Genomic DNA, 15130 nt, shown 5'->3' with positions numbered 1-15130 from the left:
TACCTTCTGCATCACGTTTGGGGAATTTTAAACAGGCAAATGGAAGAGGGTCTGATTGAAGATGAAGTTAAATGAAAGAAATTGGTCTCATTTAGCACATGACAGGATTCATCTGTGTTCTCAAGTCCACTGAGGTAGCATCATGGGCGTTTCATATTCATGAGCTGCTGCGACATTGTGTTCCTGCATTTACAAAGCACCATGTTCAGCAAATTCTGTCCCTATAGACACCCCATGCATTTCATGGTCCTGTCAGAGAGACATCAAAGATTACAGTAACCAAATACTAGAAAATGTTTTTAATTAGCAAATTTCAATCTGATAATTATTTTTCTTCTAAATAGATATAAGAAAAATAAAGCAGAAAGCAACAGGCTATATATAGCCTTCATGAACTGCAAGGAACCAGGAATGAAGGCAGACAGAAATAAGGTTGCTTATTCAGTTCCGTAAGGATATTAAGGAAACTGATGAAACATATGTCCTATAGCAACTATGTAGTGGCTACCATACTAGAAAAACTGAGAGTTACAGATATTTTTTCTGAGATCAGCCTAATAACCATTTGTGGAGTATTTGGGAAGTGGGTTTCAAAACTTTTCAGTAGAAACAAAGCCAAAGCTTTAGAAAATCAAGAAGTCTAAGAAGTCTTCCGAAAACTGGACCTGTACTGAAACATATTGACTCCCTTGCCTTTTCCCAACCTCTCAAATACATCTGCTCTGTACAAAACATTTTCATTTAGCTATTCCAGCTACAAGTAATTTGAGATTGTTTGGATTGATGAAATTACCAATGTGCACAGTGCGGGTCAGTCTGAACTATTTTTTTATGTAAACAGATTTAAGCATGCTACTCTTCAAATCCTGCTATCCCATTTCAAAAGTGTTAATTTATTTTTAAATGTTTTTCCTTAAAGTATCTTGATATAGAAGCCTTCTGGATGCTCCTTAGCACTTCCAGAAATCATCACTTACAAGCCAAGTCGGCTACTGGATACCTACAATTTCCTCATTCTGGAAGAATATTTCTGCTTTGTTGATTAATCTTATCCCAAAAAGTATTTAAAAAGTTGCTTCTTCTGGATTCACTGGTAGTTTGACAGTGGGGTTGCACTTACAGCCATTCCTGTCTTCTCTTCTGAACTAGTGCAGCTCATTTATTCTTTATTTGTTCTCCTTGGAAGTATAGCTACCAAAAAGACAGGAAAGCTCCCAGAGCACAGCCCATTCCAACAATAGTGCTCATAAAACAATACTCCAAGACGTTTTTCATACATTTTAATTCTAACATGTTTATGAATGCATCCTTGGTTTTAATTTATAAAGATTATATAGCTATCATTTCTGGAATTTTCTTCCTTTAAGGAGTATTAGCATAAGAAATTTAGAGATCTTTTGTATGATGGTTGGATGACAGGTAGCAAAAGTATACATGCTTTAAAAATTAATTGGAAGAAGTGTTTTAGAGACACTTGAGCTTTCAGGAAAAAAGAGCAAAGCATGAGGTTCGGATTATTTTCAATCAAATTGTGTCGTAATATGCTAAAGAACATAGCATTGCCTTATTTTCTTGATCATAAATACAGTTAAGAATAATAGAGGCTGGAGACTTCCGGGTTGTAAGGCTTCGTCGATGGCAGGAATCCGCTTCTCTGCGGGTCCCTGCTGTGCTCGCCGTCAAGGTACCCCCGATCCAACTGGATTTGGGGGTTGTCGCTACCCTGAAGGGGCAGCGGAAGACAGAGGAGATCCGAGCAGGGGTCTGGGGACATCGCACCCCCCCTCCCCAGCCGGCTAGACTCCTTTTTCCCGAGACGGATGAGCGGCTGTCTCGGCAGCCATGAAGGATTCTTCAACCGGACAAGTTTGTGCAGGAGGAAGACTTAGAAGGAGAAGTTTTCTTGGCTAAACCAGGACATGATGTTACTTTTAAAACACCCTGGAAACCTGACTTTGGATTGATACATTTGTTTCCAAAAGAATTTGTAACATCGGCGAAAGTGCTGAAGGAAAGCTCACTACCCCTCCCTACGGAGAAAGCAAAGGAGCACAGAAAAACCTGCTCTCTAAAGGTAAAAATAAGCTCTTTGTTATAAGTGGGAAGGGGAGGACTAAAAAAAAACAAAACTTTTTTTTCTAAACTTTGCTGGAGGAGACGCCTTGAAGATTTCAAGACCATTAATTAATGGAAATACGGCTTTTAAAATATATCTGGGATTTTGCCTCTGGAGAAAAAACTGTAAAGAGAAGAAGAGGAAAAAAGTTTTGCTTGTTTGGATTGTTTGATAACTCTGACATTTGGAAATTACTTCAAGATTGAAAGCATCTGGGTTGTTGTTGTTGTTTTTTTTAAAAAAAGAACTTATAATGGTACCACTGGTTGATGAACTGAAAATGGAATATGAAAAATTAAAAGAAAGACAACAAAGTGGCAAGGATTCTTTGGGAGCTGCCTTCCACTTTTTAGAAATGGCGGTTTCTACGTACCAGCAAACACTGGAGGAAGGAGAAGGAGAAGAAGAAGAAGAAGAAGAAAAGGAAGAAGCCATCTTTAATGGACTAAAAAGTTTGATTAAGAAAGAAAATGGGAAGGAAGGAAGGGAAAAGGAGAATTTAAGATTTAATAAAACAACCAAGAAAAAGAAAAATAGGATGAAAAGAAGGTACAATGTTAGAAAGCAACTGAAAATAGAATTACAACAGAGAGGGAAACTTAAAAAGGGGAGAGGAGAGGAGGGGGCAAAAAGACCAGATTGGAGAAGAAAGGGAGGGAAAAAAAAAAAAAGCCATGGGTTAGGACAAGATTTTTTTAAAAAAAGTTTTTTCTTTAGAGATGAAGGATGATAGATAGCTTATAATTAAAGAAGATTCTGCAAGAGTGCATAAGATAGTATTGTAGTATTTGTATTTGGAACAGTTTATTGGAATATTTAATGAAATATTAATGTTTAATAATGATGGATGTTGATATTTGATTAAATATTAGGAGATCTGTTAAATAATTAATGCTTAGTTAAAGTTTAATTTGTTAGTGTTTTAATATTATTATAACTTTAGTATTTTATTTTTCTATTCTAAAACAATGTACTTATTAGAACTAGAATTAGAATAGAAATTATATATTTAATTATACTATAAGTTTGTTATTCTTTCATTTTAAGATTTAATATGTAGAAGGTACTAAGCAGAATCAGAATGGAAATTATGTATTATTTTAAGTTTTATTTTAGGAGAAGGCGTCATACTTCAAAAGCGATTACAGGGGAAATTTTTTGGTTAAAGGGAAGAGATACATAGATGTTTACTAAAGAACGGACAAAAGACATAAGTATAACGACTTTGAAATAAGATGAAATAAATAAAATATAATTAAGAGAGTGAAAAGATGGGAGAAGTTATATAGAAAATACAAAATGGTTAATAAGATATGAAGGGTATATAAGATGGGCATGAATTTGATTTAGGTCTGTCAAAAAAGATGTAACCTGGGGCCAAGTCACTTTTCAAAGAAGTTTTATATTTTATGTTTAGTGTGTGGATTATGTTTGATTCCAAATTAATAAAATCTTGGAGAAATGAAATTAAAGGGAGAGAAATTGGGAAAAGATATGTATAAATGATAACTAAGGAGGGTTTTTTTTTTCTCCAATGTTTTGCTTCAAGTGTGATAATGTGGAACCATGTTTTAAAGAATAATGCTTTGTTTGTCTTGTTGAAGTTTATGGGTAGTTCTTGGAAAGGAGGTTATATATGTTTTGTTTGTCTTGAAAAATCAATAAAACTTGTTTAAAAAAAAAAAAGAATAATAGAGGCTGAAGATAGCATCACTCATTTTGCTCAGAGGTCCTTAATAGTATATAGTTAAAGTTTCGAAAACACATTCTAGATACAAAATAGTTCTCCTGGTGGGTTTGGTCATTCACAAAGCAGACATTCATTTGAAGACAAAGTTATCCATCATCTTATTCTAACAGTGCTTCTGTGTCTATGAAGTTTCACTGATATAGCATAAATACAGATTATGCTTGAGGCTGATGTTCTGTAGCATGTTATTGCCCATATAGAACTTCTGCAAATTTTTTCCATACTGCAAATTCTTCCACACTGTATCGTTCTTCTATTAAGCATTTACTTATTTTCTGTAGGCATAGAGTACCAGAATGCAGCAACAAGCTATTATCCCATTCGTTTTTTAATTATTGGAAACCGCGTCTCTGGCAATAATTACAGCATATGTGATCCTTGTCTTCCTAGACTTTGGCAAATCTGAGACATAACATTTCCTTCATGGCCAATCCAGAATTATAATATATCACTATTATGCTATATGTATCTTCATAGACACTATAACATTTCAAGTAATCAGATTTTCTAATATATACCTATTATAATTAACTGCCCTCTGAATGGCCTTATCTGAGCAATGTTATATAGCATTGGAAGCTAAACTGGATTGAAACCAGAGATTGCCAGGAAATCCCAAAACTGTAGACTGAACTAAAAAGTAAAAAAAAAAAATACAGAAGAAAGCAATGGCAAACTATCTCCCGAATGCATTCTTCAATCATTAAATTTTCAATTTTTAAGCTTAGTTTGAAGGAAGCATTCAGTTTAAGTCTCATTGTCAATGAGTATAAGCTTTTGCAAGGTACAAACTAATCCGAAATGGATCTCTATACTTTTTCCACTTGTCACCCACCTCCCTGATAAAAGGAAATTAGAGACATATGTGAGAATTGCAACTAGAAATGTGTGTCTGAAAATTGAAATTTCATTTAAAGAAGAAAAGAAGACTCAAATCCAAAGAAGATAACATGAAATATTACAGAGAAGAAACTGTAGCATCAGGGTATCAAGAGAAGCAGAAATAGACTTCCAATAAGATGTGATGTGCTAAAGTGCAATTTATCTCTTTCTCCCCCCCCCCAAAATAAAACTTGTGAAGAAAGATAGTAGGCAAGAAATTAATCCATACTATTTCTGCCATTTCCAATATTTTTGGAAATTGATCACAGCATATAAACAAGGAAATGGCTTCCCCCACCCCCCTGATCATCTGCTATGGTGCAGATCTCCCTTGGATAGCCCTCTACACGGCTTCAGCTTCTAGACTAGAGAAATTGTTATAGACTTGGAGCATGAGACTGAATTGGAGTTTCAGCCACAATTTCCAACTAGTGAGAGTGATGAGTAATTATTTATTCAATTGATTTACCAACTCAATTGGAAATTGTGGCTGAAACTCCAATCCAGAAATTCCATTTTTTATAGTTTGGGACATTAGCAGTTTTGAGATTCTAAGAACTTTGAGCTGGTAGTCAGCGACACACAAATTTAATAAATTATTACTATTATTCCTTGTCTTTCATGATATAGCGAGAAACTTGATAAGAAAAAGAAACTAAGAAAAGCAAGAAATTAATTGCAGTTTTAATTGCACAAGATGCAATAAAAAAAATTAAAGAGCTTGGTATCATTTCTTCAGAGCACAAAGAAACATTAGTACAAGCTGTAAAAAAACCTGTTTCAGTTCTGGACAGACTGTTGAACTGACTGATTTTGTGTGTCTTCTAGTTCCTCACAGTCCCCTGATCCTGTTACTGAAATTTTTTGGAGATCAAATTAAGATAAAATATAGAATTGCAGCACATTTGGAATATGGAGAAAAGCAATTGATATTCCTTCCAGATCTACCTTTCAGAATGAAACAGAAGCATGAAGAGTTTCACCAAGTTGATCTCCAGGTGTGGCATTAATAAATAAAATCTTTTCTTATCTTTGGATACTGGTATAAGAACATTTTACAATCTAGAAATGGCTATTCATTACCTCAAGTAATGTCTGACTACTCAGACATTGACGCACAAAAGGAACACAACAGTCTATCTAGAAATAATTCATTGGTTTGGAAGTTTGATGAACCTATCAATTGAAAAAAAATGGGGTTTCCCCCCTTTCTTTTCTTTTCTACCTTTCCTTTCTTCTTCTTCCTCCAATTCTTAGCTAGATTTTAGGGAATTGAGGTTAGTTTGCTTTTTTTCATTAGGTAATTAGGGTTTTGTGTAAAGAGTTTTGTTAGTATTTTTGTTAGATACATTTTTCTTGGTGTAGGTTAAGATGCTGTCCTAGAAAACAGGAGAATGTGAGTTATAGTGCCACCTTAGATATGCAAGAAATTTTTTAAAACCCTGCAAGTCATTAAAACATAAAAAACCAAAAACTATTAAAACTTAAAATATATATAATTTGCAGGACCGCAGCATTCATTATCCTAACAGTACAAACACTTAGCAGGTTCTTCACCAACATCACTGGATATCTAGGCCCGATGGCAATCTCTATATTTACTCAATAGACAATAGAAATGATAAAAACTGAAAGAGCACTAGAAGCATTTAAATTCAGGGAAGTTAGAAAACTGACACAAATAAAAGGGATTCTTGCTTTTCAATAGAGTAAAAATTTTAAAGGGAAACTTGGTATAGAAAAATCTTTATAAAAAAATAAGAGGACAAAATATATATTGTTCCAAAGTTTCTATTGAATAAACTATGTTACCATATATTTAAAGTACAGAGAATAATATATACATTCTCAAACTAAGTATTAATTAATATTTGCAGAGGCATAAATCATGGAAATGCATTTATATAACTAGGAAGATAAAATACATCAAAATAATACATGGACAGAGAAATGAAAACAGTTATTTTATATGTTCAGTTTTTGAGCTTCCAAATACAAGTAATAAATGTAAAATTGGTCATTTACTGTTTGAACTGAATAGCAAATGCTACATTTAATTAATAACGCAATTATAAAATTACTTACAAAATGATGAAAAAGCAAAACAGAGTATGTAAATTGTGCTGTATTAAACAATTTAATAGCTGTAAAATATAAAGCCTCATATTTGAGAAACCAGCTAGATAAAATGGTTTCAGCCAAAAAAAAATTCCTTGACTTAATATAGCAAACATATAAGAATTAATGATTGGCCATGTGCCAATAGTGGTGATTCTACCCTGAAATGTTAACAGACTGGAAAAGTTTTAAAAAAGCAAGGCGATTCAGTTGTCTTCCTATTAATTCTATCAATGTTGCCTCAGGGCATGATACAAAAATGACATCTGTAGATGCCACACATTATTGCTTCCTACAGAACAGATTTTAGATTTAATTGTACACTAGCTGTAAGTAATGCAGGAGAACTATGCCTTACAATTCCTACATTAAGAACACCAGAGAACAGTATTCTTTTTTTACTATAATATACATTTTGCAGATGGAAATTTCCTACAACTACTCAAATATAAAACACAGAATAATGCTTAGTAAAGGGAATAAATGGATTGAAGGAAAACTATTAGCTAGGTTATAAAAACAACTAAGAACTTGTTTTATCCTGGGGACTTCTCCTTTAGAAGAACAAAATAATTTTTAAAAAGCAGCAGCGACCAAAGTCAAGAACATTTAATTAAAAACCAAAACTATACTCATTTAAACATTAATTTTATTATGTGGTTAAAATATTTTGTTCATAATGTTACACCACTGACAAGATAATATCAACATTTGGATCTGTTTTTTGATAAATATTAATAAAAACATAAGTTTTAGTATTTGTACTATGCATCATTCTTTTACAGTGGGGGGGGGGAGCAGCTGCAAAGAAATGTAGCCTACCTGAGGAAAATTCCTCTTCAATGCAGTGTACCTGAGAAAAACTTCTAATGGTAAGAAGCAAGTAACAGAGCTGGTAGGAAGCACAGTAAAAAATCTTTATTGGATAGAATATGTTCAAAACTCAGAATGTGAATTAATAGGAAAAACTGTAAGTCATATAGAAAAAGCTACTTTGAAGTCATCAGGAAATATAAATTTAAATATAAATAAAGAAGTAATAATTATAAAGCTCTAAAATGTTTCTCAAATAAATAGTGATTATCATCATGATTCTGTTAAAACTACCAAAACTAAATAATATTAAATAATACTAGTGCCTATTTATGCAGTGGTTGTGTTGAGATAGTAATATATTCCTTAAGTAGAAAGGAAAAAGAAAATAGAAAGTCTGTATTATTATACTGTACAGTTACATTAATGAGTACTACTTTAATATATGATCAAAAAGGAACTTCTCATAAATATCTTATTCAATACTGTTAGAGTACAGATATATCTGTTTTATTTAATCCTTTTCATAATTGAAAAGGATTCAATTATTCCCATCATAATGGAAAAAAATAAGACAAATTGAGTTTCTTTACATTCAATTTCTTACTGTGAATATGTATGATTTTATACATATATATGATTAGTAGAATTCATGACATTTTCATATCCAGAAACTTCTCAGAAGCCCCTTCATTGCACATGAAGCCGTTATAGCTGACAGCCACAGGGACTGATCACAGTCACTCAGAATCAGATTTTCATAATTCAGACAAGGACTCCAATTGCTGCTTTCTTTCGTGCTGATATCAGATGAGAAATTGATGGGGGGAGCAAATCCTGAGGGAAAAACACTACAATTAAGGGCTGTGCAGCTCTCTTGCTGTCCCTCTACAGCTGCAATTTTCAAAGGAACTTGCCTTAGGCACTTTCAAATGATGGCACCTCAGTTCTGTAATCATATTTCAAGAGCTTTTCTTAAAGGGTCTTTTAGATAAACTTAGTCCATCAACCACGCTTAAGGACTCAACAATCACAGCTACAATATGGCAATCTACTGTTTTTCAGAATTTTGGCATGAAAATATCAAACATTCCAAAACACACGCACTTACCATTATCCAACACCTTTACACAAATGTTATTGCATAGTGTTTTAACCATTTATTTCCAGAGTCATAAAATGTAATTTTTTAACAAAGCATTAAAATTTCAGAAATAAACCTTTTAGATGCCTCATTGCTGTCATACTTACTGACTGCTGATCAAGCTTATCATAGAAATTGGTAATTCTTATAAATATTTTCTTTGCTCATTTATAATAATTTTACTCTCTAATAATTGTTTGACTGTGGTGCAAATCTATTATACTGCCAACCTGCATAAAATACTAAGTTAAATTAAAACTTAAAATAATTATTTTTGGTTTGTTCCTCTGTTAGAAGAATAATTAGAGGTTCCAAATTGAGCTGGGATTGTGCAAGTATAAACAAAAATGAGATCCAGACAGCTGTGAGGGAAGAAGAAATATTTATTCCTAAAAGCAAAGGGTTTGCCTTTAAGGGCAGCTGCAGAGAAATGGGGTACAGTAATACAGTTATAAAGAGAAGTTTGTCATGGATGTGGAAGTGTCTAGGTGCTGATTCTAGGGTGACACTTGAGGGACATCTATGTAAGTATGTCTGTGATGCTTATTTTTGTGAACATACCGTTCCGCTGGGAGACCTAATTTAATTAACTCTGTTTGTGTTTACAATCCTTATCCTTGATATGTGGATTACGTCTGGGTAACTTTGGGGGGATTTGCGGAAGTTTGAATAAAAGATTTTTTGCCATTTGCTATTTTTACTTGATTAACTTAGTTTCAGCATAACTGTCAATTATCTAGTGGAGACACTGATTCTCAGTCCATTGTGGATTCTATTAATAATTTAAGGAAAGATGGAAATAGCATAAAGAATAAAATATATTTTCATATAAAACTTCACACACTTCCTCCTTCCAATTTTCATTTTATTCAACCTACAATGTCCTTCTTCAGCAGCCGCATCTTATTTTCCTCACCTCTGACCACCAGAACTATAAATATTCTATAGTTTTGATGGTTAGTATTTTCCAAGACATCTCAGTTATAATGCAAGCACCTTGATCTGCACTAAATGCTCATGTTTAAACTAGCTAAAAATAATATTTCATGGTAATTGTTTAAGGCAGAATCAACTGAAGTGCTGTGAATCTCAAAATAATTAGTAAAGTACTCAATCAATTTTCTCAAAAGAATAGTAAAGAGGAATTTCAGTAAGAAACATAGCTGGCATAGAAACTAAAGAAGAATGAACTCCCTCTACAGTGCAACATCTGGTTTAAGGTCCTCTTACAAATAACAAACATAATAAATAAAACATATATGTACCAGACTATACATGAAGACAAAAAATACTTTCACTCAACTCTGTTGTCATATAGATTGAGTAGAGCTTTTGCCTTTAACTTATCCATGTCCTCAGGTAAAGGTAGTCCTCAATTTACAACCACAATTGAGCCCAAAATTTATGTTGCTAAGTGAGAATTCGTTAAGTGAGTTTTCCCCCATTTTATGACTTTTCTCGCCACATTTGTTAAGTGAATCATTGCAGTTCTTAAATTAGTAACATGGCTGTTAAGTGAATCTAATTTCCTCATTAACTTGGCTTGTTGGAAGGTTGCAAAAGGGGATCATATGACTCTGGGACACTGCAACCCTCAAAAATGTGAGTCGGTTGTCAAGCATCCAAATGTGAATCATGTGACCATGAGGATGCTGCAATGTTGTAAGTGTGAAAATCATCATAAGTCACTTTTTTTAGTACCATTATAACTTCGAATGGTCACTAAATGAAATGTTGTAAGGACTAGCATTTACCATTTGTGGCTTTAGGTTTCATTTGTAGCAACAAGTAACACTGAAATGATGCAATTCAAGAGAAGTACTAGGTTGACCTGCTCAGGACAATCAAATGCAAAAGAGCATGATTCCTGCTTTTTTATTCTATAGTTAATTTCCTAGCTGCATTTCCCATAAACAGAGTTAGTTTAGAAGTCTAAGGTAAAGGTAAAGGTTCCCCTCGCACATATGTGCTAGTCGTTTCCAGCTCAAGGGGGTGGTGCTCATCTCCGTTACAAAGCCGAAGAGCCAGCACTGTCCGAAGATGTCTCCGTGGTCATGTGGCTGGTATGACTAAACGCCAAAGGCACACGGAACACTGTTATCTTCCCACCAAACTGGTCCCTGTTTTTCTACTTGCATTTTTACATGTTTTCGAACTGCTAGGTTGGCAGAAGCTGGGACAAGTAACGGGAGCTCACTCCGTTACACACTGCTAGGGATTCGAACCACCAAACTGCCAACCTTTCTGCTCAACAAGCTCAGCTAGTCTTTAATTTAGAAGGAAGGTGAATGAGGGGGAACCTGATTGAAATGTACAAAATTGTGCATAGTGTAGATAAAGTGGAAAAGGAGAAGTTGTTTTTCTATTCTCAAAATACTAGAACCAGAGTTCAAATAATAAGATTGAATACTGAAAGAATCAGGACAGACAAAAGGGTTTTTTTACACACAACCTGTAGCTAAACTTTGGAATTTGTTTCCATGAGATGCTTAGCCTGGATGGAAGTTTGATTGCCTCTGAAGTCCTTCTGCTTGGAGATTGGCAGACTTCCTTATGCAGTCAGTTGGACCACTGTGAGAACAGATTGCTGAACTAAATGAGCCAAGGGTCTGATTCAAAAGGGCACTGCTTATGTTCTTAATGAAGAACTTAACAAATAAAATAAGGTCTTAATGAATATCAGGATATAATTGCAATCAGAATGAAGATCTTAATTAAGTTAGTAATGATGATATTGCACAGCTGTAACTATACTTATTTGTTCTTAGCAAATCAAGAAAAGTGAAGAAATAAAATATTTCCAAAGAATAGGGTACCACTTTTTGCAAATTGATTATTTTAAAAGACTTGATTTTTTTTTTATTTAGACTCATAAAGCAGTTTGAGCTTGGAATAAGTACCTTGCTCTGTGGAAATTCTTAACAGATAGCATTTTTTCAATTCCCATTTTAGCCTGGCATCTCCCATCTCATCCAGCTCTATTATTGAGCTGAGTTCAGTCACTTCTGCCCATTTTCCCTGTTGACATGGATAGAAAATTGAGCAATTACCCTTAAACGCTTTTCTCTAAGATCACCCAGATTGCTACATACACAATATTAAGTCCTCAATTGCCCCTGGCCAAAAGTGGTTCAACCGGGTCTGTCTATTAGGAATTAAACAATTTTTGTTGCTTGCAAGAGTTTATTATTCCTAGGGTTGTCATCTACTAAATCCTATTAATGGTGAAAGCTAGTCTGTCTCTAAGTCTAAAATCAAGATAAAAACAAGACAGAAATAACTGAAGTCATTCCACTAATCATTCAATGTGCATTGGTTAAGTATATTCATATACATATGCGTACCACAAAGATATGATGCATTGATTAAACTCTACTATTTCATCTATGCAAACCTTACTAATGAATCCCATATCTAAAACAGAATTTGAATTCAGGATATTTGCTGGATTTCTTTTAAGTGAAGTTTTTAATTTTCATAAGTCTATTAGAGCTGAATGAAAAAGTATGATAGCGATGTCAAAAAGAAATGAAATGTCAGTTATAACATAGACACCCAACAATGGGATTAGCTAGTGCCATTATTCTTTGTTTAAACATTTTCAAAAAGATACAGATACATTTAAAAGATACATTTAAAAGTATACATGCAGTACATACAAATTTGGGGAAAATAATGTTATGTAGTAAAGGAGGATAAGAAAAAGAAAGCACATTTTTAAAGGGAAGCATAAGAACAGGAAATACAGCTAAATACAATTTATACCAACATCATTCATCTTTCTTACTCATTTGATTTTATCAAGCATATATATCACCTCATACGTTGACTTTTCTTCTTTACAGCTCACCTCTATGTCCGTTTAACTACAATTTTTTGATCCTCCTGTTTCACCCATTCACCTCCCTTCTTATTTGTTTGCTATTCATCTATTCTGTCTTTTATCATCAAACTATATCAATATAGTGATTTCATATGAATTACTCATTTTGTATTCCCACTAATCCAGCTCCCATTAATTTTTTGACCTTGTGTTTTATTTTACCACACATAATTCCCATTATATTTCATTTTATGTTTCTCTTAACATACCAAAATCTTACTTACATGTAAAAGAAAGGTAGGCATGGATGGGGCCAGGTTCTCTGCAGGACTACCTATCCCTAAGGACATATACCTGTCCTAACATGATCAGATAGGATGGGCATGATCCCAGTCCCTTCCCTTAAACATTGCCATTTTATGGAATGTAGGAAATGTGCCATTTCCGGGGTAGCCCCTGCCCTATAAAAATTCTTTTCTCTTAAAGTTTATAGGCTTCTACTTCTCTAGCTTTCTGAAAAGCACTAAAGACATGGCTTTTCCCCAAAGCACTGAGATAGGGTGAGGTGGATGAGAGATTCTAATGAAGGATTGATTATACAGTATGTTAACTTTGGCAGCAGTTTTTTTAATGTTTAATTAAATATTAAACATTTAATAGGTGTATATATCATGTTGGTGTATTATTGATTTTTTTTTTAAAAAATGTTGATTGGTAACTGCCCAGAGTTCAATGTAAGATAGGCAGCTATATAAGTATTCAAAATAAGAAAGACTGGCCATTTTTGTTCTTTCAACGAATTCATTCTTCACCACAGAACCCACATTTTATCACCATTTGAATATCTTAAAATCTTTTCATATATTTTCCGATCTTTAGTGAGCATTTTACCAAGATATACAAATTCAATTAGCTGTTCTTTTTCATTCAACTGTATTCCATACAGTTGGGGAAGCATAGTACAAGAATTTGTTAAAGTGCTTGCCTTAAAAACATACATTGCAGAAAAATTGGATATTAAAATATTTAAAAAGTTGTAAATTAATAATATACATTAATATTCAAATGACTTTTCTATATCAAAACAAAAACAAATAGAATAAAATGTATAATAACATATAAATTTCACTAGAAAGATATCTTGAATTTCTTTGCTGTCTTCCAGACAAATAAAAGTTGAATTCATATATTGTAACTGAAGTCATCAGAAACATGAGACTATCTTAATTTCAATTAAAAGGGAAATTTGTACCTTCTCCATTATCTGCCTCTGTACTCTGTTGTCTTAGACGATGACTGAAAAATATTACAAAGTGAAGTCACCATTAGAGGCAAGTGTATAAAACAACATCTTAAGTTTTCCTCTGAAGAAACCCATATAGCATTTTTGGCTCTAAAAGTAACCTACAAATTATTAGAAAAGAGAGTGCATCTTTGCATATCTTTTTGCATATATATTAATCTTGGTGCTTCACAATTACATTGACTCCAATAAATACCATATCTGAAGACTGAATCAAAATTAATAGCTCTAACTCCATAATTTAGTTTAAATAGGGATATTTTAATAAATGGAACAAGAAAAAATATCCTTGAAATTAGCTCCAGACTTCAAGGGTTTAACAAGCTTCTTTTGTAGATTTGATAAGAAAACATTGTCCAAGTCATTCTCTTGATTTGCCATTTGTATTTCCCTTGTAATTTTTAAAACCTCAGCCGTTTTCTTTAATATATCCAATAATCCAATAATAAAGGACAATAAAAATTTGTCCTTTTTAAAATCATTCTCTTGGCTTTCGTTAGACGAAATTCGTATCTATTGTTTCCTCTTTAACATATTTTAACATAATTTATCCATACAATCTGACATCTTTACTGAAACTGTTGATGTTGTAGCTATTAATTTCTAACTCAATTCTTCAAAGATCCTCTTTAATATTTCCAATGTTATGATATTTTGTGTCATTTTGTAAATCCCAGTTAACCAGTACCAAAAGCAAGCTTGTATTTTTTTCGATCTATTTAGAATCTTTAGTCCTCTATAGCTTCTAGTTCTAAAATAATAGTCATTTATCTGTTCTTATGAACAAGGATAGCTAAAATAATACTGTTCACATGAGAGGTTATTTATTTTTTGTAATTAATTTTAAAATCTTATAGTAAATGTCAACATTCCAAATTTAACTGGACCTTTAATCCATTTCTTAGATCAAAATCATATTTAGCTTTTTGCCATTTATTTCAAATTCTTTATTTTTAAACTTGTACTTAATTTTTCTTTTGTTCATTATTGCAGCTAAATTCACCCAGCAACTTTTCAAATTTGTTGTTCCAAAGGTCTCAATAGTGTTAAGATGGTTAATAAGCAAATTCTGAAAGTGATTAAAGAGGTTTGCAAAAGTAGCGTCTTTTAAAAGGCTCTTCTTGTCAGGCACGAAGGATCAGATCCACAGGTGAAGTTCCAATTAAACTGATTTATTGCTA

The 15130-nt window shown here is 33.0% G+C and overlaps 1 protein-coding gene across 1 annotated transcript in view; it reads right to left on the bottom strand.

Annotated features, from left to right (window-relative positions):
• The window catches only part of IFT43 (intraflagellar transport 43), a 66503-nt gene that overhangs the window by 11788 nt on the left and 39585 nt on the right, over window positions 1-15130 (bottom strand). The window contains exon 5 of the mRNA XM_026712169.2: window positions 13899-13942. Within this exon, the coding sequence (XP_026567954.1) occupies window positions 13899-13942 (44 nt within the window). The remainder of the gene's footprint in view (window positions 1-13898; window positions 13943-15130) is intronic.

The sequence above is a fragment of the Pseudonaja textilis genome, chromosome 1, assembly GCF_049901715.1.
Source record: "Pseudonaja textilis isolate UNSWEBS1 chromosome 1, rPseTex1.2, whole genome shotgun sequence".
In the NCBI taxonomy this organism is placed as follows: domain Eukaryota; kingdom Metazoa; phylum Chordata; class Lepidosauria; order Squamata; family Elapidae; genus Pseudonaja; species Pseudonaja textilis.
This window is presented reverse-complemented; position numbering and strand designations above follow the sequence as displayed.